At 32.7% G+C, this 25,862-nt stretch overlaps 1 protein-coding gene across 1 annotated transcript in view; it reads left to right on the forward strand.

The window, feature by feature from the left end:
- LOC111632832 (WASH complex subunit 2-like) overlaps positions 1–25,862 on the forward strand; it is a 26,614-nt gene extending 752 nt beyond the window's left edge. Inside the window, exons 2-8 of the mRNA XM_023377360.1 lie at positions 497–568; positions 686–745; positions 5,086–5,250; positions 5,332–5,425; positions 23,292–23,368; positions 25,450–25,741; positions 25,831–25,862. Coding sequence (XP_023233128.1) covers positions 497–568; positions 686–745; positions 5,086–5,250; positions 5,332–5,425; positions 23,292–23,368; positions 25,450–25,741; positions 25,831–25,862 — 792 coding nt within the window. The remainder of the gene's footprint in view (positions 1–496; positions 569–685; positions 746–5,085; positions 5,251–5,331; positions 5,426–23,291; positions 23,369–25,449; positions 25,742–25,830) is intronic.

A 25,862-nucleotide genomic window follows, 5' to 3' on the forward strand; every position in this document is an offset into this window, starting at 1 on the left:
TTTTCCCCAACTTTAGCAAGTATCCTATCTGCACACCTCCCTTCTTTACCAAAAGTATGTAATTTTCGCCCTCGGTATCGTATACCTATCATCGACGATGACGTCACTGGTAAGACGATACCTGGGTAAACATTGGCAGCATTTAAACTTCTTCTAACCGACGCTCCACAGTGTGCCTGAGGAAGGCCTATTAAGAAGGCCGAAAACATTTGTACTCTTGTTAATAAGGCTAGAAATTAGTGAGAAAGGTTTGGTGCTGTTAATTTTAGTATAGCTACGATATTAATTAAATAGTATAATAAAATATTTTAAATTCTTTTGAATTAAATAAGAACAAAATTCATATGTTTAAAGCTTACTACTAAGATTCTCTAAATACAATGTGAAAATATCATGCTTATCTAAGCAATAAGTTTGTAATGAAACTTTTAAACTGATTTTTTATTTTATAATTAAATTCTTTAAAATATCAAATTTTGTATTACTTTTTTTCTAGGTTACTTCTTCAAAAATTAATAATGCAATAAATGATTTTCATATGTTATCAAATACCCAGTTTATTGAAAATGTAAGTAAAAATTAAATGTATTTAAATTTATTTAGTTTTTTTAGTTTTGTATATTTAAATGTTACACATGTGTAAAATTTAAATCTTGTATAAAAATTAATTTTAAAATATTTTTAGAGAGTATATGATGATGAAATACAGCCTGAACCAGAGACTCAACAGAAACAAGAAGAACAGGTTAGTTAATGCAGATTTATATTATACAATAATGAACTAAATACATGGAAAATATTAGTTATTTGTAAATATATCAATACAATTTTTACTAATCTATTTATATTTGACCAGATATTTAATAAATTTCTAACTTTTCAAAAAGAACAAAAACATTCATAAAATTTAAGATTTTACTGCATTATTTCTATATACAGTCAAACTCAGTTATAATGAGCATTAGGGGACTGGCAAGATTTTCTTGTTATAGCAATGATATAACTAGGGGAGAATGAGTGGCTGCTTCAGGCACAAACACATGGGGTTTTGCCACCTGCAAGGCACTCACCTTGCAGGTGGCAAAATTTGTAGCTATGCCACTGGTGATTAGTAAAATCTATCTTCTGTTTTTTATTCCAAATAATTTGATCCAAAAAAAGTTATACATTTTATGACTATTAATAAAAATACAGTATAAACTGCAATATAATTAATATTAAACAATTTACTTTTTTGTAATTAAAGATAATACTAATTAATAATATGCCTAATTTTAGTTAGTCTTTTTGTCTACAGATCTTAAAATTAATGATTGCTTTATTTTTCCATAATGTTGATATTGTCGAAGATGACAAAGAAAACTTTCCATGCTTTTCAATATTTTTAGCACCACATTCAAAGTTGCAAATAATTTCTACTTTTTCATAAACCAAGAGAAATTTTCTGTTCTTCATAGACATCATTCTCATAGAAGGATTCATTTCTAACTAGAGTATATGGTAATTTTCCAATAGTATTGATGATTGAATGAATTGGCAGAGTAGGGCCAGAAGCTAGTCAAAAAAGAGGGGATGGTCTCCAAAAAGAAAGGTAAGTATTGAATAGGCCTGTAATCAATGTAGATCATAAAACTCATTATCCAATGGCATAAAACTAAGTAACCCTTTCAGTTTTATCTCTTTCAAGAATTCAATATCATATTTCTTACTACTAGAACAATTAAGAATGTTTGTCTGTTTGCATATCTATCGAAAATTTGCTTGGTATATCCAGGAAGTACACTTGTTATAACCTTGAGAAAATGTATGGAAATACACACAAATTAAAATTGTTGTGGTGTCTTACTCAATATAACTGTGAACTCACTATATCCATGCTTATAACCAAGTTTGACTGTATTTAAAATGTAAAAGAAAAATTATATTTTTGAAATTTTTTTCATCTACTATTTCTATTCTTTTATTTCCTTTTTATTTTCAGATATGGCAGTATTGTTATATTTGAAGTGTAACAAACATGAGCATGTGAGGAAATTGTCTAACATTAACAATTAAAAAAAACCACTGCGACTATGCTAGTCTATTTTCATATCAGACTTGCCTTTTTCATCCTTTTGCAGTAACATCTGAGGCTTAGTCACTTGTGGTGACATAGTATGTAACCATGAACAATACTTTCACACATTTTCATCTAAAATAAATCTGAACAAGCAAAAATTTTATTTAATGACATAAAAGAGTGTAATCTAGGGAGACTTTTTTGCTAAACAGATGTTACAATTTTTTAATCTCTTGCTTTATAAGCTTTACACATGAGGAATAATAATAATGATATGGTAAAATAATACAATAATTATGTTATATGTTAAAAAAACTAAAATTTTGAAAATTTAAACCTATATTGTATAGTTTCAGTGCCTGGCATCCTATCCACTCTGCTATTGCCATTCCAAGGAAATGTGAAACTGACAGACTTGTAAGCTAAACACTCAATTTTAAGAGGCTCGTTTTTCAGAAATGCTTGAGGAGTGGATCCTATTACAGGCATATTTCAGATTATGTCCATTTCATGATAAAACAAACCACAGATATACCCATCATATATTTCTACTCCTACCATGATCGAACTTAGCTATTCCCACTAATACAAAACTTCATCTATTTCAAATGTCGTCGTCTGTATAGTTTTTGCTTTGTGTATCCAGGTGAAGACAAATAATATCTTGGTTTTAAGAAAATTTGGGAAACATGAATTAATTATTTTTTAATGATCTAGCTGATTTTATAATCAACACAAACTTTCTGATAATTTAATTATCAAATCAAGACTCAATATTTGGACCCCTACTCTGGAATATTATTTATAATATTCCAGAGTAGGGGTCCAAATATTGAGTCTTGAGGACAGCCTTTATTTAAGGAGCAGGTTTTTTAGCAAAGCCCAATTTAAGCTCAGCTGTTCTGTCTTTTAAGAAATCCTTGAGCAAATAGAAAATAATTTGAGATACTGTAGTATTTCTGATAAGTTTTAAAACTGAGGGCCGCCACACATTGTTAAATGTGCCTTTTATATCTAGAAATATTAACAGAAACATCAGTCTCTATTCTTGCTGTAGAGCACAGGTTCTCAAACTTATTTCGACCACCACCCAATTTGATAGTGTCCCATATTTTTTAACTTACCTTTTTACATTACCATCTGTTGCATATCTTAAAAAACATTTATTGCAAATATAATGTTTAAACATACATTATTATATGGATAGGATAGATAGGGTGTGGCCCATATACTATTTCTGAGATCAAAGAATGTTTCAATGAGAAGAAATAAAACTCATATTTAAATCACTGAGTCTTCTACTGCCCCCCTGAAAGCCTCAAGCACCCACAAGGGGGCATTATTGCCCACTTTGAGAAAGGATGCTGTAGAGTATGAGACAATTTAACAAGGACATTCTCTGGAACAATGAGGCATAAAACCATATTGGTCATTGCTTAAAAACTTTCCATGAGGTGAAACAACATTCTTTTTTTTTTAATTAAAAGTATGAGAGAGAAATGGCAATTTACATTACAACTACTATTTGATGGAATAACATTAGATATATAACCTCAGGGTATGCCTGTATTTGGACAAGGAGCTGTTTGTATTTAGGGCTACATGTTTACCAAATTTCATTTGAATGGAGTAGACACGTATGTTAGACCCTATATATTAATATATTGTATTCCAAATANTGCATTATTTCCAAGTATTGTATATATATACACACACACACACACAAACAAACAAACAAACAAACAAACAAACAAACAAACAAACAAACAAACAAATAAAAACACCAGTAGCAGCTGTTTCTTGTTAATTTGCTGTAGTATCACTATTTTTTAACTGTAAGCACTTATTTTTTTAATAACAATTATTTCTGAATTTACTGAAATGCTATTTTATGTTAAAAGAAATTTAGAAAAAAATTATGGATTACAAAGATTTTTTCCTAAATTTTCTTTAACATAAATTGTTATTGATTTCCTATAGATTAAAATATGTTTCTGCATAAATTTTATATAAAATAAATTCCTTTTGATTTTTTTTTCTTTTTAACTGTTTTATAGTGTCATAATGACTATACTTCAAAAATAAATATATGTCTGACTTTAAAATTTATTATCTACAAGAGAACTCAAGTTGAAAATTCTTCCTGTATAAACTATTTCTTGATACTTCTAAAATATTACAGCCATATTTTTACTATGAAGCTAATTAAGCAATTTGGACTAGAAATAGTGATTAAACTGCCATCTTGTATTAAATTGAAAAATTAGAAATAAATATAATTTAGAATACTCTGAAGGAATATTCTAAGTTATATTGAGCATTGAGTTGTTCCCAGTTGGTGCACTCAGAGACTAGTATGGTTATATCTAAATTAATTGGTTTGAAAGTGAAGATTGGATGGAGGTCTAGGTAGTGAAACTGGCAATGTGTGTGCATGGTGAGGAGTTTTGGTTCAACTCCTGCCAAGACCAATCTTTTCTTTTAGAATATTCTAAATTAAATTTATTTATAATCATTAAACTTAATACAGGATGATAACTGCCTATTTCTTGCTTACATCAAATAGTTTCAAATGATTACTTACATCAAATAGTTTCAAATGATTGCTTACATCAATTACTAATCAAATGATTGATTAGTCTCATAGTAGCCTAATAAAAATCCAGATTTTTTTGATTCACTAACACAAGGTGTTTTTCTATTTCAACACGTGTCAATATTTCATCTTTATTTAGTTGATTCAACTAAATAGTTCAACTAATGATCATCTAAATAAAGATGAAATACTGCCAAGTGTTGAAATAGAAACACACCTTGTATTAGTGAATCAAAGAAATAAGACAACATGGTTTCAGAAGATTTAAAAATCCAGATGACATTTGCTTAGTAGTAATAATAGGTTGTCTGTTTATATAGTTTCTTGTCTATAAATGAAAGTTTCATTAGTTTTAATTAAAAATACGACATCCACAATAAAATCTTACAAATACAGATGTATGCATTTACTTGTTATTTATTGCTTTTAGACTAAAGAGCAGAGAGAAGCTGAAATAATACCTCAAATAACAGCAGCTCTTTCTCTTGGCTTGGAAGTAATTGAAAATGCCTTTGATAAAGTTGAATTGCAACAAGATTCTGACAGTGAAGATGAAGGCAGGACCACACATGGTGAATCTATACTAGAACCAAAGGTTTTTAAATCTTACATATTAATTTTAATTAAAGCAATATTTATGTATAAATAAATTTATTGTGTTTGATGATGGTAATAGGATCCTTATCTTAATCGTCCATTACCTCATATAATTGGTTCAGAAGCATTCCATAATGATGATACTATTGGACTTAGTGATCTTGTTTCAAATGGTAAATATTATACTTTTACTAATATTACAAAGTAATTCTCTCTCTTTTTTTATGTCAGGCATTTACATAATTGTATAAAATTGTACACAACATTTCACATTTTCATTGTTGAAATAATTTTTATGATTATATAATAAATTATCAATTACAGTTGATCTATTTATTAATGTTAATCTGATATATACATATATAAATAAATAGTTATATACTATATACAGTGAAAACTGCTTAGCAACCACCTGCATTTGATGGGCACCTGTCAAAATGGGCAAAAATTTCTGGCATCGAATAGTTTATCCATAGAGTCTTCGTATTAGTTACCTGTATTAAACAACCACATTTGTAATGCAACCATGGGCATCGATTTTTGGTCTGAAACAACAAACAACAACAGTAATAACACTTCTGCGAATACATCTGGTCTAAACTATTGTTCAACAACATTCCCCTCTCCTAATATAATGAATTAGTTTAAACTCTGGTTTGAACCCACCTCGGTCACTTCTCCCACCCTTGAAATTAGGTGCAGGTGTTAATGAATTAGTCTAGTAACAAAGGAAATTCATTTCAGTTTGTTCGAAATTGTCCGAAAAACAAAAGAAATGCAAAGTTCTGTCGTTAGAAGATCGTGTTAAAGTTATCACAACAGCAATTACCAGTGAAGTTTAACTGTGGGAAAATGAAATTGATTTTACCGTAGACCTACAGTATTTTCCTTGGGGATGTAAAATATTGTACACGATACAATTAATCGGATGATCGCATCGTTTGATAAAATTTATTTTTATGTATTTATTTTGAAGCTCATGTACAGTACATGTCCAATAAATAGTTTCTGTATCAACCTACCTTATTTCCACAATATTTTTAGAAAAATAATATTCAAGTAATTTTCGCACACAAAATATTCAAGAAACAATAAACGCATTAATGCAAAAATCAGTTTTAAGGCAACCTTCCTTTTTCAATTCCACAATGACAATCGCGGAATGTAATGAAATCGTATAATGAGAAAAAATAAAATTGTTTTATTATTAATTAATAATTTTTCTTATTGTACTTAAGAAAATATTAAAAAATACAGTATTTTTAAAGTTAAAATAAGATTAAACTAACGAATATCAAAACCAAAATGATGTAGAGATACAATGCTCTTGTGTATCGATGACATAATACATGTAACTGAGGAGCGAATAAAAACAACAAAGTAGAATTAATTAAGTCTGAAAAAAGAAAGTGTACATTATAATCGAGAAAATGCGACTATTGTATTAATTTTTAAAATATTGGTATTAAATCTGTCTTATAAAATGACGATGACTCCTGTAAATCGAGTTATCCGATAAGAATAAAATACAATACCAATATAGCCCTATCGTTGAAAAAATTTGCTTATTTTCGCTCACCTCAAGTTTTGCTTAGTAGAAATGGCTAAAAAGTGCGCAAAATATGCACAAAAATACAGTATTACAGCACCACCTGTCTAAAAAACCACTTTTTGAAGGAACCGTGAGTGGCTGCCATAGACAGGTTTTACTGTATATATTTTAAAAGTTAATACAATTTGTCTATATTAGTTTATATTAATGTTGTGATGTTTGACAAAATTTTATTGGCTACTTAAATTATGAATTAATTTAAAATTATTATTTAAGATAAATTTTCATTATAATATAATTTAATTACAATCATTCCATATATACTGAGTGATTGTAATTAAAGTATTCCTATTTAAAACTGCCTAGAGAATATTCATTCTTATACAACTCATACTACTGTATCAAAACTTTCACCTTTACACTGAAAAATTTTATTCATAATTGTCAATGTTTTTGGCCCTGTTTATGAGCCCTCGTCATGTTTTCCAGCTTTCTGTTTTAGAATAACCAAATTGCTTCAAATCAAGTTAACAACAATTGAATCATGTATTGTTGATACAAACAAGTAATTGTGTTTTCTTTTAATTTGTTTTAATGGTATATCTTTCATGCTGTCAGGAAGATTCAAGTCTCAAAAATTTGATTTGAAAGAATTTGGAAAAGTTGAGTTATTTTAAAATGAAAAGATAGAATATCTGACAAAGGCTTATAAATAGGATTTAAAAATATTATATGGTGATTATGAATAAAATTTTTCATGTAAAAGTGAAAGTTTTGATACTGTCTAGAGAGAGGTTTAGCAGTTCAAATGCAATCAGATTTGGTATAGTGACATTTTAGCATATGTAGAAGAAATTTCTAAAAAAATGAAAGTACCAAAACTCATTACACTAACACTTTTGGTACTGCAAGCAATAATAAGCAGTTTAATTTGTGGGGACACTTAAAGTGTGGCTTATTCAGGACATGTTGCAAATTTGGCAGCCTTGAAAGATAGTATCACAACATGTTAGAAGCATCACAGAAAATCAGATTTGAACAACATTGATTGCGGGCAGGGTGCCCCAATTGTATCGTTGTGCTTTATAGTGAGCTATTTCGTGCGTCTTTGGCGTCAGTTTTGCCTTGCAAATTTGCTCTCCTTGTAAGTGCGATAACGAAACCAAGGGGAAGTAGTAACTGTACCTCCAAGTGGTCCTGCCCGCAAGTAGCCCCTCGTGGGCGAAACTAAACAGTTACTGCGTTTCTTACTATTAAAAAACAGTCCTTTTAAGGACTATGGCAAAGAGACAGAAAACCTCTGATACAGACGACGAGGTGTCGTCGCAGGAAATGGAAGTTTCCCTGCATGATGAACGAATTATAACGGCAGAAGGAATCAGAGATAATATAGAGGAGTATATGCTGAACAGTGGCAAAAGTCGGATAAACTCCAAAAGCCACGTGAGCTACGTGGTTGAACAAATCGATAAATTAATAGACTTATTTCGCCACAAAGAAGAAGCGGTACCGTTGCAAGCCGCAATGGAAAACATCAGCAAAAAGCTGGATCAAGTTTTGAATAAACAGACTTCTTTTCCGCAAAGTTATGCACAGGTTACTGCACCTAAGAAGACAAGTAAACCTAAAGAGGTTATTTTGGTGGAACCGTCGAAAGAAGGAGATGATCCTGAATATACAAAAGAACAGTTAAAGAAGAAAGTGGATCCAAAGAAGATAGGAGTCGGTATACAGGCAGTCCGTAAACTGCGTAAGGGAGGGATTGCCATTGAACTTAATAGTGTTGAAGACAAGAATAAACTTCGTAAAGAAATAGAAGAAAAGACGGGCCTTAGGACAAGGGAGCCCGCGAAGAAGCGACCAAGACTAATCATCTATGGGGTGGCTAAGGACACTCCGAAAGAAGAAATACTGGATTGTCTTTATGAACAGAATGAAGTTTTGAGCACAGGTATGACAATGGAGGAGTATGCCAAGGAGATTGAGTTAAAGTTCCAATTTGGAAGTAGAGAGAAAAGAACAGTAAATTGGGTGATTGAGGTCACTCCAAAAGTGAGACAGATGTTGTTGCCAAGGAAAAAGATCAATCTAGGTTGGTCACGCTGTGGCATTGAAGATTATATCAATGTGGCACAATGCTTCAAATGTTGCAAAATAGGACACATTGCCAAAAATTGTCCTGAGAAGGACATAGTATGTAGTCAATGTGGTAATAACCACAAGTATCGGGATTGTCCCAATAAACATAGAGTGGAATGTTGCAATTGTAAACGAGAGAAATTAAGAGAAGTGAGCCATAATGCCTTTGATAAGAAATGCCCTTTAGTGCAAAAGGTACGTCGACTCATAATTGCTAAGATCGATTATGGCAGTCAATAATAGAAATATAAAGATTAAAATGGTTCAAGTGAACGTGCAAAGATCGATAGCGGCTACATTGGCACTGACTAAAACGATGGAAAAACTTGATATAGCTTTGGTGCAGGAGCCCTATTGTTACAGGGGTGTACCAGGCTATTTAAGAACATCATATAGAACTCTATATAATGTAGATGAAGGAGTAAGACCAAGAACAATGGCTATAGTGAACAATACGTCAATACCAGTGTTATTCTATGGTAACTGGAGCAATGATAGCATGACTTGTTTCGAGATAGGAAGTGGTAGTGAAAGCATGGTATTAGTGAGTATATATTGCCCGATAACTGAGGACTTAGGTCCCCTTCTTTCGAATTTAGATGAAGTGATTACAACTTTTGCACATAAGCAAGTAATAATAGGGGGTGACATTAATGCGCATTCCCAACTATGGGGTGACACAAATAATGATGACAGAGCAGAATTATTTTTGGATTTTGTCAGTTCCAACCAGTTACACCTACTTAATGATCCAGAGTCACCTCCAACTTTCGATGCTCAAACAGGAAGAAGTTGGATAGATGTGACTGTATGCAATGAAAGAGCTTTAAGCAGAGTATCACAGTGGACAGTTGCGCCGGTCAGTAGTCTAAGTGACCATGGTTACATTTACATAGATATAGGACATCAAGACAGGATAGTGGAAGAAGATACAATGCAGTATGCAGTTAGACATGCCAATTGGACTCTGTTTCAGGAAAGACTGGAAGAGGTTATGCAGAGCACAAGCCTCGATATCATAATGACAAAGGAAAGGGCGGAAATGATAATTACAGAATTTAATAATAAAGTGGTTCAGATATGTGAGGAAACCATCCCTAAAAAGAAGAAGGGACGGAAGAAGGTCCCGTGGTGGACCAGTGAATTGGGAGAGTGGCGGAAAACAAATAACCGGCTGAGACGCCGATATCAAAGAAACAGGAGGGAAGAAATACGACAGAAAAGTAAGAGTGAATATTTGGAACATAGTAGGAAGTATAAGGCAAAGATTAAAGAAGCGAAGATCAAATCCTGGCAAGATTTCTGTACCCAAAGCTCGAATAAGCCTTGGGGCTACATTTATAAAGCTTGTATCAATAAAATTAGACAGCCACAATACTTAACAACGATAAAGGATGGAACCACTTATACAGAGGGAATTGAGGGCACAATTATGACACTAATGAATGGGTTTTTCCCTGAGGATAACCCAGACGAGGATACAGAGGAACAGAGGAGGATGCGAGAAGAAGTACAGAGTCAGTATCTAGGACAGCTAGACCCAGAGTTTACAAGAGAAGAGGTGAATAACGCTATCCACCGGATTAAGCCGGGGAAAGCACCAGGCAAAGATAAAATAGTGGCCGAAATACTATACAAAATCTGGGAAACTGGCCCTGGGTTTATCCAGGACTTATATAACTTGTGTTTAAAGTTCGGAACCTTCCCAAAGGTATGGAAAATCGCAAAACTTGTGATTATACCTAAGGGCGATAAGGTAGATAAGAGCTTAAGGAAAAGTTACCGCCCAATAAGCCTGCTGCCAACAATGGGCAAAGTTTTGGACTTTATGGTTAGTCAACGAATATTGCAATATCTGGAACAGAGAGAGTTTATGAGCCCAAAACAGTTTGGGTTTTTACCGGATAAAAGTACAGACGATGTAATTTACAAGGTTGTTGAGACCATAACAACTAAGCTAAATAATAAGAAGTATTGTTGCGCAATAAGTTTAGATATACAAGGGGCATTCGACCATACATGGTGGCCCCTTGTTTTGAGTACGCTAAGAAGAGCGGGATGTCCGAGTAATATCTATGAAATTGTGAAGGACTATTTTAAGGATAGGAAAGTGGAATATCAAGCAGGTGAATCATGCATTGAATACAATTTAAGTCGAGGGTGTCCGCAAGGATCTAATTCCGGACCCCTCTTCTGGAACATTGCATATGACAGCTACCTAAAAACTGACAAGGGTAACGATATAGCCGAGTTCGCATACGCGGACGATACAATAGTCCTTTTTGGAGCGAATTCGAGAAGGGACATTGAGAACCAAGGAAACATACTATTGAACCTGATCTCAAGTAGGGGAAGGGAGCTTAAACTCCACTATAACCCCAGAAAGACAGTAGCGATTGTTTTCTCAAAGGGATCTATCCCGGATCTTTATAAGCGCACGCCTACCCTAAAGATGGAAGGCGAAAGCATCAAGGTGGAAAAGCAGATGAAGTATCTGGGGGTGATACTAGATCACCGTCTGACATGGCTACCACATGTTAAAGCTATGAGGAATGTAACAACAAACTTATTTAATGCATTGGCAAGGGTTGCTAAGGCTCATTGGGGCCTAAGCACAAATGCTTTAGCCACAATATATGAAGGGGCATTTATCCCCAAGATAACGTATGCTGCTGGGGTGTGGTATGCGGCAGCACAGAAGGTTGTAATTAAGAAACAAGTACGGAGTGCGCAAAGGATGGCTCTGTTGAGGTTGACAAGAAGCTTTAGAACGGTGTCAACAGATGCGTTACTAGTAATTGCTGGAACGCCACCCATAGACCTGGTGTTAAAGGAGAAGGCAAATTGTTATAGGTGGAGAAGAGGATTACCTCTGATACTAGATGACCAGATGGAAAGTATGGAATACGAGACAAAACCAAAGGCTACAATGCTACCCAAGTTATATCATAGAATGGCCATAATGACAGCAGCAGAAGGGGAAAGTAGTGAAATAAACATTTATACGGACGGGTCGAAGGTTGAAGACCGAGTAGGAGCTTCCTTCTTGGTCGAAAAAGAGGATAAAATTATACATTACGAGCAGTTCCGGTTGGATAACCGCTGCTCGGTTTACCAGGCGGAATTATTGGCTTTGTTACAAGCAGTAAAATGGTGTGCCAGTAGTCAAAACTTAAGCTCTATAATAATAAATACAGATAGCAGGGCGGCCCTGCAAACATTGCAACAATTTACAGATACAAACCAAATGGCTCTAGAGATGAAGACCCTAATAAGGGTAAATCATTTACAGATTAAGTTCAGATGGGTTAAGGCCCATAGTGGCATTAGAGGAAATGAAAGAGCAGACGAGTTAGCTAAGGAAGCTACACAGCTAGAAGAGATTACGTACAGTAAAATCCCAATATCATATGTAAAAAGGAGATTAAGACAAAGTACAGTAGAAATATGGCAAGAAGAATGGAGTAATGGGAGGAATGGTAGACATACTTTTTGGTTGCTTCCCAGTGTTGAAGAACGGACTAGAGAACTTAGATGGCTAACACCAAACTTCTATTTAACTCAGCTTCTGACGAATCACTGCAATACGAAAGATTATCTCAAAAGAATCAATAAAGTGCAGGATACCTTATGTGTGTGCGGAAACGGGATGCATAGTCTGGAGCATCTTCTGGAAGAGTGCAGTAAGTACGAACAGGAACGTCTGCAATTTCAGCTGCAAGCGAAAGACGTCATTCATACAAGTGAGATAGACCTTTATATGTGCCTCAGACACAGGGACTTAGTGCGGGAATTGCAGAACTTCACGCGGAGAATATTGTCGTGAAAGGGATACGAGTTGTATCCTGGTATTGTAATCAAGTGTACTAGGTTTAAGGCAAGAGCCTTTTGTATATATTTGTTATTTTATTTTATTTATTGTTATAATTGTACAAGATATACAAGATAAATTGAATAAAGAAAAGTCTCCCTTGTTATACGGATAGTGGGACAAGGGTGATGCTGATCCCCATTGGGGAAATGATGATTACCAAAATGAAAAAAAAAAAAAAAAAAAAAACATTGATTGCATTTAGATTGCTAAATATTTTTCTAGACAGTGTTGAATAGAAGTACTTTAATTATGATCTCCCATTATTTTATTTAGCTATCAATTTTTAGCATTTTACAAGAATATCAACATTTTTTTAAGTATCAATATTTTTTAAATATGAATCTTAACAATCTAAATTTTTTATTTTGTAAATCATATTTTGCTTTTACATAATAATAATGTTTATAAATACTAATGTTTTTATCATCATCTGTTAAATATATTTTAAATAACAAGTAGGTTAAAACATCATTACTTGTAGATTATATCTTGTGTAATTACAAAATGTACTGTACTTATCATATATAATCTAAAATGTTAATTTAAAAGTGAATCAGTTCATTCATTTTTAAATAAAAACTAAAAATTTATCTAACCTCTAAAAATTTGTCTAATCCCCATATTCACCAATGCGAGTTAAACAGAGAGTTGACAAACTCCAGTTTAGATGTAACTTTAAGTCAGATTACAAGTTACTCTTCTTTTGTATTCAGATAAAAATATAATTCTAGAGTTTCACTACTCTAGACTTAATGTTTTAAAACAATCCTGCGTTCAAGATTAAACAAGTCTTCTTTCGTAAGCAGAGTCTTTGCAGTAATTTTGAGAAGGAAATTCTACTCGAATTAGTCAAAGTATAAATCTATAATTGAAAACATAATTTTTTGATGATGTAGAAACTAAATTGTGACCAGTTTGTTCTAGTATTTTCTTACGCTCTCTTTTGGCAAATGATAACAACATAGAAAGTCGTAATCGTCCAATTGTTCAAGGTCATTTTTTCTTGGAGAAATAATCCGCCAACTTCTTCATTCCATATAATCTAGATATTTCAGATTTTCTAGCATCTCTACTTTGTCCTCGTCCTCGTCGAATGTTGCCATTTTTCCCTGAAATAGATCACTTTGCGCAGGTGTCAAACCCAGAGTTATCATCTACTCACTGATTTTCTAGCGTTAGGGTTAGGGTTATTGTGTTTGACTCGAGATTCGAAGTTGGTGAATACCAATTTACCAATAAGTAGAGAGTTAACTCTAACTCATTTTGGTGAATATGGGGGTAAATGTTTCATGTAATAAGCACACATAATAATAACACTTAATTCTTATTAAAAAGATCATTTATTTTTTTAATAAAAATTAAGTGTACTTATAAAATATATATTTAATAAAAATAATACTGTAATGATACAGTAGTCATAGTATTTGAGCTTCACTATTCTTGTGTTCAAAGAATTTTATCAGAAAGATTATTTATAGTTAAAAAAAATTTTGCAAATTAAAAATGACTAGATATAAATATTTTATGCTTTCTTAAATAAATTTTAATTAAAGTATNCAGTGAAGTTTAACTGTGGGAAAATGAAATTGATTTTACCGTAGACCTACAGTATTTTCCTTGGGGATGTAAAATATTGTACACGATACAATTAATCGGATGATCGCATCGTTTGATAAAATTTATTTTTATGTATTTATTTTGAAGCTCATGTACAGTACATGTCCAATAAATAGTTTCTGTATCAACCTACCTTATTTCCACAATATTTTTAGAAAAATAATATTCAAGTAATTTTCGCACACAAAATATTCAAGAAACAATAAACGCATTAATGCAAAAATCAGTTTTAAGGCAACCTTCCTTTTTCAATTCCACAATGACAATCGCGGAATGTAATGAAATCGTATAATGAGAAAAAATAAAATTGTTTTATTATTAATTAATAATTTTTCTTATTGTACTTAAGAAAATATTAAAAAATACAGTATTTTTAAAGTTAAAATAAGATTAAACTAACGAATATCAAAACCAAAATGATGTAGAGATACAATGCTCTTGTGTATCGATGACATAATACATGTAACTGAGGAGCGAATAAAAACAACAAAGTAGAATTAATTAAGTCTGAAAAAAGAAAGTGTACATTATAATCGAGAAAATGCGACTATTGTATTAATTTTTAAAATATTGGTATTAAATCTGTCTTATAAAATGACGATGACTCCTGTAAATCGAGTTATCCGATAAGAATAAAATACAATACCAATATAGCCCTATCGTTGAAAAAATTTGCTTATTTTCGCTCACCTCAAGTTTTGCTTAGTAGAAATGGCTAAAAAGTGCGCAAAATATGCACAAAAATACAGTATTACAGCACCACCTGTCTAAAAAACCACTTTTTGAAGGAACCGTGAGTGGCTGCCATAGACAGGTTTTACTGTATATATTTTAAAAGTTAATACAATTTGTCTATATTAGTTTATATTAATGTTGTGATGTTTGACAAAATTTTATTGGCTACTTAAATTATGAATTAATTTAAAATTATTATTTAAGATAAATTTTCATTATAATATAATTTAATTACAATCATTCCATATATACTGAGTGATTGTAATTAAAGTATTCCTATTTAAAACTGCCTAGAGAATATTCATTCTTATACAACTCATACTACTGTATCAAAACTTTCACCTTTACACTGAAAAATTTTATTCATAATTGTCAATGTTTTTGGCCCTGTTTATGAGCCCTCGTCATGTTTTCCAGCTTTCTGTTTTAGAATAACCAAATTGCTTCAAATCAAGTTAACAACAATTGAATCATGTATTGTTGATACAAACAAGTAATTGTGTTTTCTTTTAATTTGTTTTAATGGTATATCTTTCATGCTGTCAGGAAGATTCAAGTCTCAAAAATTTGATTTGAAAGAATTTGGAAAAGTTGAGTTATTTTAAAATGAAAAGATAGAATATCTGACAAAGGCTTATAAATAGGATTTAAAAATATTATATGGTGATTATGAATAAAATTTTTCATGTAAAAGTGAAAGTTTTGATACTGTCTAGAGAGAGGTTTAGCAGTTCAAATGCAATCAGATTTGGTATAGTGACATTTTAGCATATGTAGAAGAAATTTCTAAAAAAATGAAAGTACCAAAACTCATTACACTAACACTTTTGGTACTGCAAGCAATAATAAGCAGTTTAATTTGTGGGGACACTTAAAGTGTGGCTTATTCAGGACATGTTGCAAATTTGGCAGCCTTGAAAGATAGTATCACAACATGTTAGAAGCATCACAGAAAATCAGATTTGAACAACATTGATTGCGGGCAGGGTGCCCCAATTGTATCGTTGTGCTTTATAGTGAGCTATTTCGTGCGTCTTTGGCGTCAGTTTTGCCTTGCAAATTTGCTCTCCTTGTAAGTGCGATAACGAAACCAAGGGGAAGTAGTAACTGTACCTCCAAGTGGTCCTGCCCGCAAGTAGCCCCTCGTGGGCGAAACTAAACAGTTACTGCGTTTCTTACTATTAAAAAACAGTCCTTTTAAGGACTATGGCAAAGAGACAGAAAACCTCTGATACAGACGACGAGGTGTCGTCGCAGGAAATGGAAGTTTCCCTGCATGATGAACGAATTATAACGGCAGAAGGAATCAGAGATAATATAGAGGAGTATATGCTGAACAGTGGCAAAAGTCGGATAAACTCCAAAAGCCACGTGAGCTACGTGGTTGAACAAATCGATAAATTAATAGACTTATTTCGCCACAAAGAAGAAGCGGTACCGTTGCAAGCCGCAATGGAAAACATCAGCAAAAAGCTGGATCAAGTTTTGAATAAACAGACTTCTTTTCCGCAAAGTTATGCACAGGTTACTGCACCTAAGAAGACAAGTAAACCTAAAGAGGTTATTTTGGTGGAACCGTCGAAAGAAGGAGATGATCCTGAATATACAAAAGAACAGTTAAAGAAGAAAGTGGATCCAAAGAAGATAGGAGTCGGTATACAGGCAGTCCGTAAACTGCGTAAGGGAGGGATTGCCATTGAACTTAATAGTGTTGAAGACAAGAATAAACTTCGTAAAGAAATAGAAGAAAAGACGGGCCTTAGGACAAGGGAGCCCGCGAAGAAGCGACCAAGACTAATCATCTATGGGGTGGCTAAGGACACTCCGAAAGAAGAAATACTGGATTGTCTTTATGAACAGAATGAAGTTTTGAGCACAGGTATGACAATGGAGGAGTATGCCAAGGAGATTGAGTTAAAGTTCCAATTTGGAAGTAGAGAGAAAAGAACAGTAAATTGGGTGATTGAGGTCACTCCAAAAGTGAGACAGATGTTGTTGCCAAGGAAAAAGATCAATCTAGGTTGGTCACGCTGTGGCATTGAAGATTATATCAATGTGGCACAATGCTTCAAATGTTGCAAAATAGGACACATTGCCAAAAATTGTCCTGAGAAGGACATAGTATGTAGTCAATGTGGTAATAACCACAAGTATCGGGATTGTCCCAATAAACATAGAGTGGAATGTTGCAATTGTAAACGAGAGAAATTAAGAGAAGTGAGCCATAATGCCTTTGATAAGAAATGCCCTTTAGTGCAAAAGGTACGTCGACTCATAATTGCTAAGATCGATTATGGCAGTCAATAATAGAAATATAAAGATTAAAATGGTTCAAGTGAACGTGCAAAGATCGATAGCGGCTACATTGGCACTGACTAAAACGATGGAAAAACTTGATATAGCTTTGGTGCAGGAGCCCTATTGTTACAGGGGTGTACCAGGCTATTTAAGAACATCATATAGAACTCTATATAATGTAGATGAAGGAGTAAGACCAAGAACAATGGCTATAGTGAACAATACGTCAATACCAGTGTTATTCTATGGTAACTGGAGCAATGATAGCATGACTTGTTTCGAGATAGGAAGTGGTAGTGAAAGCATGGTATTAGTGAGTATATATTGCCCGATAACTGAGGACTTAGGTCCCCTTCTTTCGAATTTAGATGAAGTGATTACAACTTTTGCACATAAGCAAGTAATAATAGGGGGTGACATTAATGCGCATTCCCAACTATGGGGTGACACAAATAATGATGACAGAGCAGAATTATTTTTGGATTTTGTCAGTTCCAACCAGTTACACCTACTTAATGATCCAGAGTCACCTCCAACTTTCGATGCTCAAACAGGAAGAAGTTGGATAGATGTGACTGTATGCAATGAAAGAGCTTTAAGCAGAGTATCACAGTGGACAGTTGCGCCGGTCAGTAGTCTAAGTGACCATGGTTACATTTACATAGATATAGGACATCAAGACAGGATAGTGGAAGAAGATACAATGCAGTATGCAGTTAGACATGCCAATTGGACTCTGTTTCAGGAAAGACTGGAAGAGGTTATGCAGAGCACAAGCCTCGATATCATAATGACAAAGGAAAGGGCGGAAATGATAATTACAGAATTTAATAATAAAGTGGTTCAGATATGTGAGGAAACCATCCCTAAAAAGAAGAAGGGACGGAAGAAGGTCCCGTGGTGGACCAGTGAATTGGGAGAGTGGCGGAAAACAAATAACCGGCTGAGACGCCGATATCAAAGAAACAGGAGGGAAGAAATACGACAGAAAAGTAAGAGTGAATATTTGGAACATAGTAGGAAGTATAAGGCAAAGATTAAAGAAGCGAAGATCAAATCCTGGCAAGATTTCTGTACCCAAAGCTCGAATAAGCCTTGGGGCTACATTTATAAAGCTTGTATCAATAAAATTAGACAGCCACAATACTTAACAACGATAAAGGATGGAACCACTTATACAGAGGGAATTGAGGGCACAATTATGACACTAATGAATGGGTTTTTCCCTGAGGATAACCCAGACGAGGATACAGAGGAACAGAGGAGGATGCGAGAAGAAGTACAGAGTCAGTATCTAGGACAGCTAGACCCAGAGTTTACAAGAGAAGAGGTGAATAACGCTATCCACCGGATTAAGCCGGGGAAAGCACCAGGCAAAGATAAAATAGTGGCCGAAATACTATACAAAATCTGGGAAACTGGCCCTGGGTTTATCCAGGACTTATATAACTTGTGTTTAAAGTTCGGAACCTTCCCAAAGGTATGGAAAATCGCAAAACTTGTGATTATACCTAAGGGCGATAAGGTAGATAAGAGCTTAAGGAAAAGTTACCGCCCAATAAGCCTGCTGCCAACAATGGGCAAAGTTTTGGACTTTATGGTTAGTCAACGAATATTGCAATATCTGGAACAGAGAGAGTTTATGAGCCCAAAACAGTTTGGGTTTTTACCGGATAAAAGTACAGACGATGTAATTTACAAGGTTGTTGAGACCATAACAACTAAGCTAAATAATAAGAAGTATTGTTGCGCAATAAGTTTAGATATACAAGGGGCATTCGACCATACATGGTGGCCCCTTGTTTTGAGTACGCTAAGAAGAGCGGGATGTCCGAGTAATATCTATGAAATTGTGAAGGACTATTTTAAGGATAGGAAAGTGGAATATCAAGCAGGTGAATCATGCATTGAATACAATTTAAGTCGAGGGTGTCCGCAAGGATCTAATTCCGGACCCCTCTTCTGGAACATTGCATATGACAGCTACCTAAAAACTGACAAGGGTAACGATATAGCCGAGTTCGCATACGCGGACGATACAATAGTCCTTTTTGGAGCGAATTCGAGAAGGGACATTGAGAACCAAGGAAACATACTATTGAACCTGATCTCAAGTAGGGGAAGGGAGCTTAAACTCCACTATAACCCCAGAAAGACAGTAGCGATTGTTTTCTCAAAGGGATCTATCCCGGATCTTTATAAGCGCACGCCTACCCTAAAGATGGAAGGCGAAAGCATCAAGGTGGAAAAGCAGATGAAGTATCTGGGGGTGATACTAGATCACCGTCTGACATGGCTACCACATGTTAAAGCTATGAGGAATGTAACAACAAACTTATTTAATGCATTGGCAAGGGTTGCTAAGGCTCATTGGGGCCTAAGCACAAATGCTTTAGCCACAATATATGAAGGGGCATTTATCCCCAAGATAACGTATGCTGCTGGGGTGTGGTATGCGGCAGCACAGAAGGTTGTAATTAAGAAACAAGTACGGAGTGCGCAAAGGATGGCTCTGTTGAGGTTGACAAGAAGCTTTAGAACGGTGTCAACAGATGCGTTACTAGTAATTGCTGGAACGCCACCCATAGACCTGGTGTTAAAGGAGAAGGCAAATTGTTATAGGTGGAGAAGAGGATTACCTCTGATACTAGATGACCAGATGGAAAGTATGGAATACGAGACAAAACCAAAGGCTACAATGCTACCCAAGTTATATCATAGAATGGCCATAATGACAGCAGCAGAAGGGGAAAGTAGTGAAATAAACATTTATACGGACGGGTCGAAGGTTGAAGACCGAGTAGGAGCTTCCTTCTTGGTCGAAAAAGAGGATAAAATTATACATTACGAGCAGTTCCGGTTGGATAACCGCTGCTCGGTTTACCAGGCGGAATTATTGGCTTTGTTACAAGCAGTAAAATGGTGTGCCAGTAGTCAAAACTTAAGCTCTATAATAATAAATACAGATAGCAGGGCGGCCCTGCAAACATTGCAACAATTTACAGATACAAACCAAATGGCTCTAGAGATGAAGACCCTAATAAGGGTAAATCATTTACAGATTAAGTTCAGATGGGTTAAGGCCCATAGTGGCATTAGAGGAAATGAAAGAGCAGACGAGTTAGCTAAGGAAGCTACACAGCTAGAAGAGATTACGTACAGTAAAATCCCAATATCATATGTAAAAAGGAGATTAAGACAAAGTACAGTAGAAATATGGCAAGAAGAATGGAGTAATGGGAGGAATGGTAGACATACTTTTTGGTTGCTTCCCAGTGTTGAAGAACGGACTAGAGAACTTAGATGGCTAACACCAAACTTCTATTTAACTCAGCTTCTGACGAATCACTGCAATACGAAAGATTATCTCAAAAGAATCAATAAAGTGCAGGATACCTTATGTGTGTGCGGAAACGGGATGCATAGTCTGGAGCATCTTCTGGAAGAGTGCAGTAAGTACGAACAGGAACGTCTGCAATTTCAGCTGCAAGCGAAAGACGTCATTCATACAAGTGAGATAGACCTTTATATGTGCCTCAGACACAGGGACTTAGTGCGGGAATTGCAGAACTTCACGCGGAGAATATTGTCGTGAAAGGGATACGAGTTGTATCCTGGTATTGTAATCAAGTGTACTAGGTTTAAGGCAAGAGCCTTTTGTATATATTTGTTATTTTATTTTATTTATTGTTATAATTGTACAAGATATACAAGATAAATTGAATAAAGAAAAGTCTCCCTTGTTATACGGATAGTGGGACAAGGGTGATGCTGATCCCCATTGGGGAAATGATGATTACCAAAATGAAAAAAAAAAAAAAAAAAAAAACATTGATTGCATTTAGATTGCTAAATATTTTTCTAGACAGTGTTGAATAGAAGTACTTTAATTATGATCTCCCATTATTTTATTTAGCTATCAATTTTTAGCATTTTACAAGAATATCAACATTTTTTTAAGTATCAATATTTTTTAAATATGAATCTTAACAATCTAAATTTTTTATTTTGTAAATCATATTTTGCTTTTACATAATAATAATGTTTATAAATACTAATGTTTTTATCATCATCTGTTAAATATATTTTAAATAACAAGTAGGTTAAAACATCATTACTTGTAGATTATATCTTGTGTAATTACAAAATGTACTGTACTTATCATATATAATCTAAAATGTTAATTTAAAAGTGAATCAGTTCATTCATTTTTAAATAAAAACTAAAAATTTATCTAACCTCTAAAAATTTGTCTAATCCCCATATTCACCAATGCGAGTTAAACAGAGAGTTGACAAACTCCAGTTTAGATGTAACTTTAAGTCAGATTACAAGTTACTCTTCTTTTGTATTCAGATAAAAATATAATTCTAGAGTTTCACTACTCTAGACTTAATGTTTTAAAACAATCCTGCGTTCAAGATTAAACAAGTCTTCTTTCGTAAGCAGAGTCTTTGCAGTAATTTTGAGAAGGAAATTCTACTCGAATTAGTCAAAGTATAAATCTATAATTGAAAACATAATTTTTTGATGATGTAGAAACTAAATTGTGACCAGTTTGTTCTAGTATTTTCTTACGCTCTCTTTTGGCAAATGATAACAACATAGAAAGTCGTAATCGTCCAATTGTTCAAGGTCATTTTTTCTTGGAGAAATAATCCGCCAACTTCTTCATTCCATATAATCTAGATATTTCAGATTTTCTAGCATCTCTACTTTGTCCTCGTCCTCGTCGAATGTTGCCATTTTTCCCTGAAATAGATCACTTTGCGCAGGTGTCAAACCCAGAGTTATCATCTACTCACTGATTTTCTAGCGTTAGGGTTAGGGTTATTGTGTTTGACTCGAGATTCGAAGTTGGTGAATACCAATTTACCAATAAGTAGAGAGTTAACTCTAACTCATTTTGGTGAATATGGGGGTAAATGTTTCATGTAATAAGCACACATAATAATAACACTTAATTCTTATTAAAAAGATCATTTATTTTTTTAATAAAAATTAAGTGTACTTATAAAATATATATTTAATAAAAATAATACTGTAATGATACAGTAGTCATAGTATTTGAGCTTCACTATTCTTGTGTTCAAAGAATTTTATCAGAAAGATTATTTATAGTTAAAAAAAATTTTGCAAATTAAAAATGACTAGATATAAATATTTTATGCTTTCTTAAATAAATTTTAATTAAAGTATTACCTTCAATGAGAAAAACCAGACCAAATTTATTGTTTAAACATTTCAAAAGTATTACTGTTGCTATTGAGAATGAAAATATTATGTAATGATGGTTTTTAGAATTTTAAGGCATTGTGACGTAGAAACAATGAAAGTTAATAGATTAATCACTTTTACGTATTTTAAGAAAAAATAAATAAAATCCAACAAATAGCAACATATAATTTAACAAATTTATAAATTAAACCAAAGAATTTTAATGTATAATTAATTATTAAAGGTGATAAAACAGTTATAAAAATATACAAATTGATAACTGTATTTTATGTCTTAAATTCAACTAATATTATCTGCAATTGTTAGATTTGAGCTGATTCCCTAATAAACTCATTTTAAATTCAAAATTATGCATATGTAGAACTGCTTAATTACATTGCCTAATTTCTTTAATAAACATAAGATTGATTGCCTTAATTAAGCATTCTTGTATGTAATTTTAATATTGAGGACAAGTTTCATTTATTTTGAGGGCCTTAAGTTCAATTTACTCAAGTCTTCTAAATCCAAAATTTTAAGTTATTTATATACAATCACATAGTATTTTGAAATCTTAAAATATTTTACAAATTAAACTTTATTTTAGAAATTGAAAGTGAAAATGAAAGTGATATGAAGGAAGAATTTGAAAGTGACAAAGAATCATCATCTGATGAATCATTTGTGAGTATTATTAAATTTATCTTTAATAAATTATTGCTATTCAAATTAATTCTGAGTACAATTTCATTTTAACTTTTGTTGTTATTTATGTTAAAATACTCAATTTTAAATATATACAGGAATGAAAATTTTAACTTCTCAATAACTGGAACAAATTATTAAGTACAATCAGCAGAACCTTTAACCTTTAGTAATGAAATTTTAATGTAAAAATTGACAAATATGTTCAATCTTAAACAAGATCTGCATCAGGTAAATAATAATAATCCAAATTGAAACACTGAGAACATAAGTTTTCAAAACTTTTTAAAATAATTAGAACAAATATGTAATGATTTAAAACAAAACTTATAACTATACATAATCTGTGGTCTTTTTAAGAATTATAAAATTAAAAAGATATAAATATAAGATGTAAAATTTTACAAAATAATAATAGTTAATTTATGTTGGTACTTCCTGGTTAAAAGCATTGCCATGCATATGAGATGCCTTGCCCATCTTTAAAGTTAATACATCTGCCAGTCAGGCCAGATTTGTATATTTCTAAGGCTTTTAAGAAGGTAGTATGTGTTTTATTCAAAATATTGTGTTTTTTGTTTATGGCATGCTTAGTGGACTCAATGGATTATTAAGCATTCCATACACAAAAAACAATATATTTTGAATGAAAAATATACTACCACCCTGTCAATTTATTGCCACTGAGACTGACATGAAAACCAACTTTCAGAATGCCATATTAATCAAACAGTCCTTTCAAACCAACCACATTGGGGCTCTATGACCCTTAGAAAAATACAAATCTGACTTGACTGGCAGTTGTATTAACTTTAAAGATGGGCAAGGTGTCTCATAAGCATGGCAATGCTTTTATGAAAAACCAGGAAATACCAATATAAATTAACTATTATTATTTTGTAATATTTTGCATCTTATATTTATATCTGTTTTAATTTTATAATTCTTAAAAAGACCACTGATAATGTACAGTTATAAATTTTGTTTTACATTATTATATATCTGTTCTAATTATTTAAAAAATTTTGAAAATTTATGCTTTTCACGTTCCAGTTTGGAATATCATTGTTGACCTGATGCAGATCTTGTTTAAGATGGAAAATGTTCATCAATTTTTATATTAAAATTTTGTTACTGAATGTTAAAGGTTTTGTTAATTGTGCTTAATGAAAATTTTAAATTTTAGGAAATTTGTTGTTTTTCTTTGTTTATCTATATTTGATTTGAAAAATAATAATAATGAAATTTATTATGATAAAACAATTTTTCAATAAACATATTTAGAAATTTCTGCAGAATTGCAATATCAGCTGAGGAGGTTCAACTATTATTATAATAACAATAAAACTAACAACTTAAACTTCACAATATTCAAATTCTGATGATAAAACACAAATTTCTTTGGTAACTAATCATATAAAATAAAAATTCTTATCATAACATAAATATCAGTTTAAGTAGTTTTTAAAAATTTCATTGTTTTAATTGTATACAGTAATACCTCGACTTACGCTACCCCAACTTACGCGAACCCGGAGTTACGCAATTTTCAGATCTCGTCGATTTATCTTTTGTTTGAGCGCCATGCAACTCTTGATTACTCACTCCCCTTACACTATGTTCAGCTTACATGTTCGGACGTGCTGCGCGGAATCCACACATAGCTACAATTTATTTTGTGTTATTTATTTCTGTTTGTTATATCTACACAGACTCGAGAGACTCTATGTGGTGATTTCTTATAACCGTAAATGAATCAAAAGATGAGATAAGATTAATGAGAACATTTATTAGCTTACATACATCTGACTTGGATTTTACATAGATTGCGAAATTATACCCCGACTTATGCGAATTCGACTTACACGGTTATCACTCAGTCCCATCTATCGCGTAAGTTCAGGGTATTACTGTATATATTTTCAAATTTATTTTAAAATTAATTTAAAGATTCTGAAATTAAATTTAAAACTTTATTTAACTTTTTATAAATTCTGTTTTTAATCAGTTTTTAAAGATTTAAAAATAACAACAATAAACAAATTAAAAATTAATTTTAGAGAGATGATAATGAAGAAATTAAAAAGCCTTCAGTTCCAAATGAAAAGTCATCGCCGCCTAAAAGTATTTTTGAAGGAATGCCAAAAATACCAAGATACTCAGATAGTGACAGTGCTTCTTCAGATCTCTTTAGAGACGAAGGAGAATATTTGTCTGCTAGTACTGAAACAGATGAATTTGTAAAAGAAGGAAAAGTCAATGATGATATTCAGTCTATTTCCAAAAATAGTATTCGCTCTATCTCTAAAAATAGTGTTGAGATAGAAGATTCAACTAGAGATTTGTTTGAAGGTAGGTATATTAATTGCATAGATTTTTAAAATTTATATATTATTTTGCTTTTGAGCATATTTGTATTAAAAAAAAAAATTTATTTTAAGCAATAAATTTCTCAAATGGCTTAGCNATTTAA

The sequence above is a fragment of the Centruroides sculpturatus genome, unplaced genomic scaffold (genome assembly GCF_000671375.1).
Source record: "Centruroides sculpturatus isolate CEXI.00-Female unplaced genomic scaffold, Cexi_2.0 scaffold41, whole genome shotgun sequence".
Lineage (NCBI taxonomy): Eukaryota > Metazoa > Arthropoda > Arachnida > Scorpiones > Buthidae > Centruroides > Centruroides sculpturatus.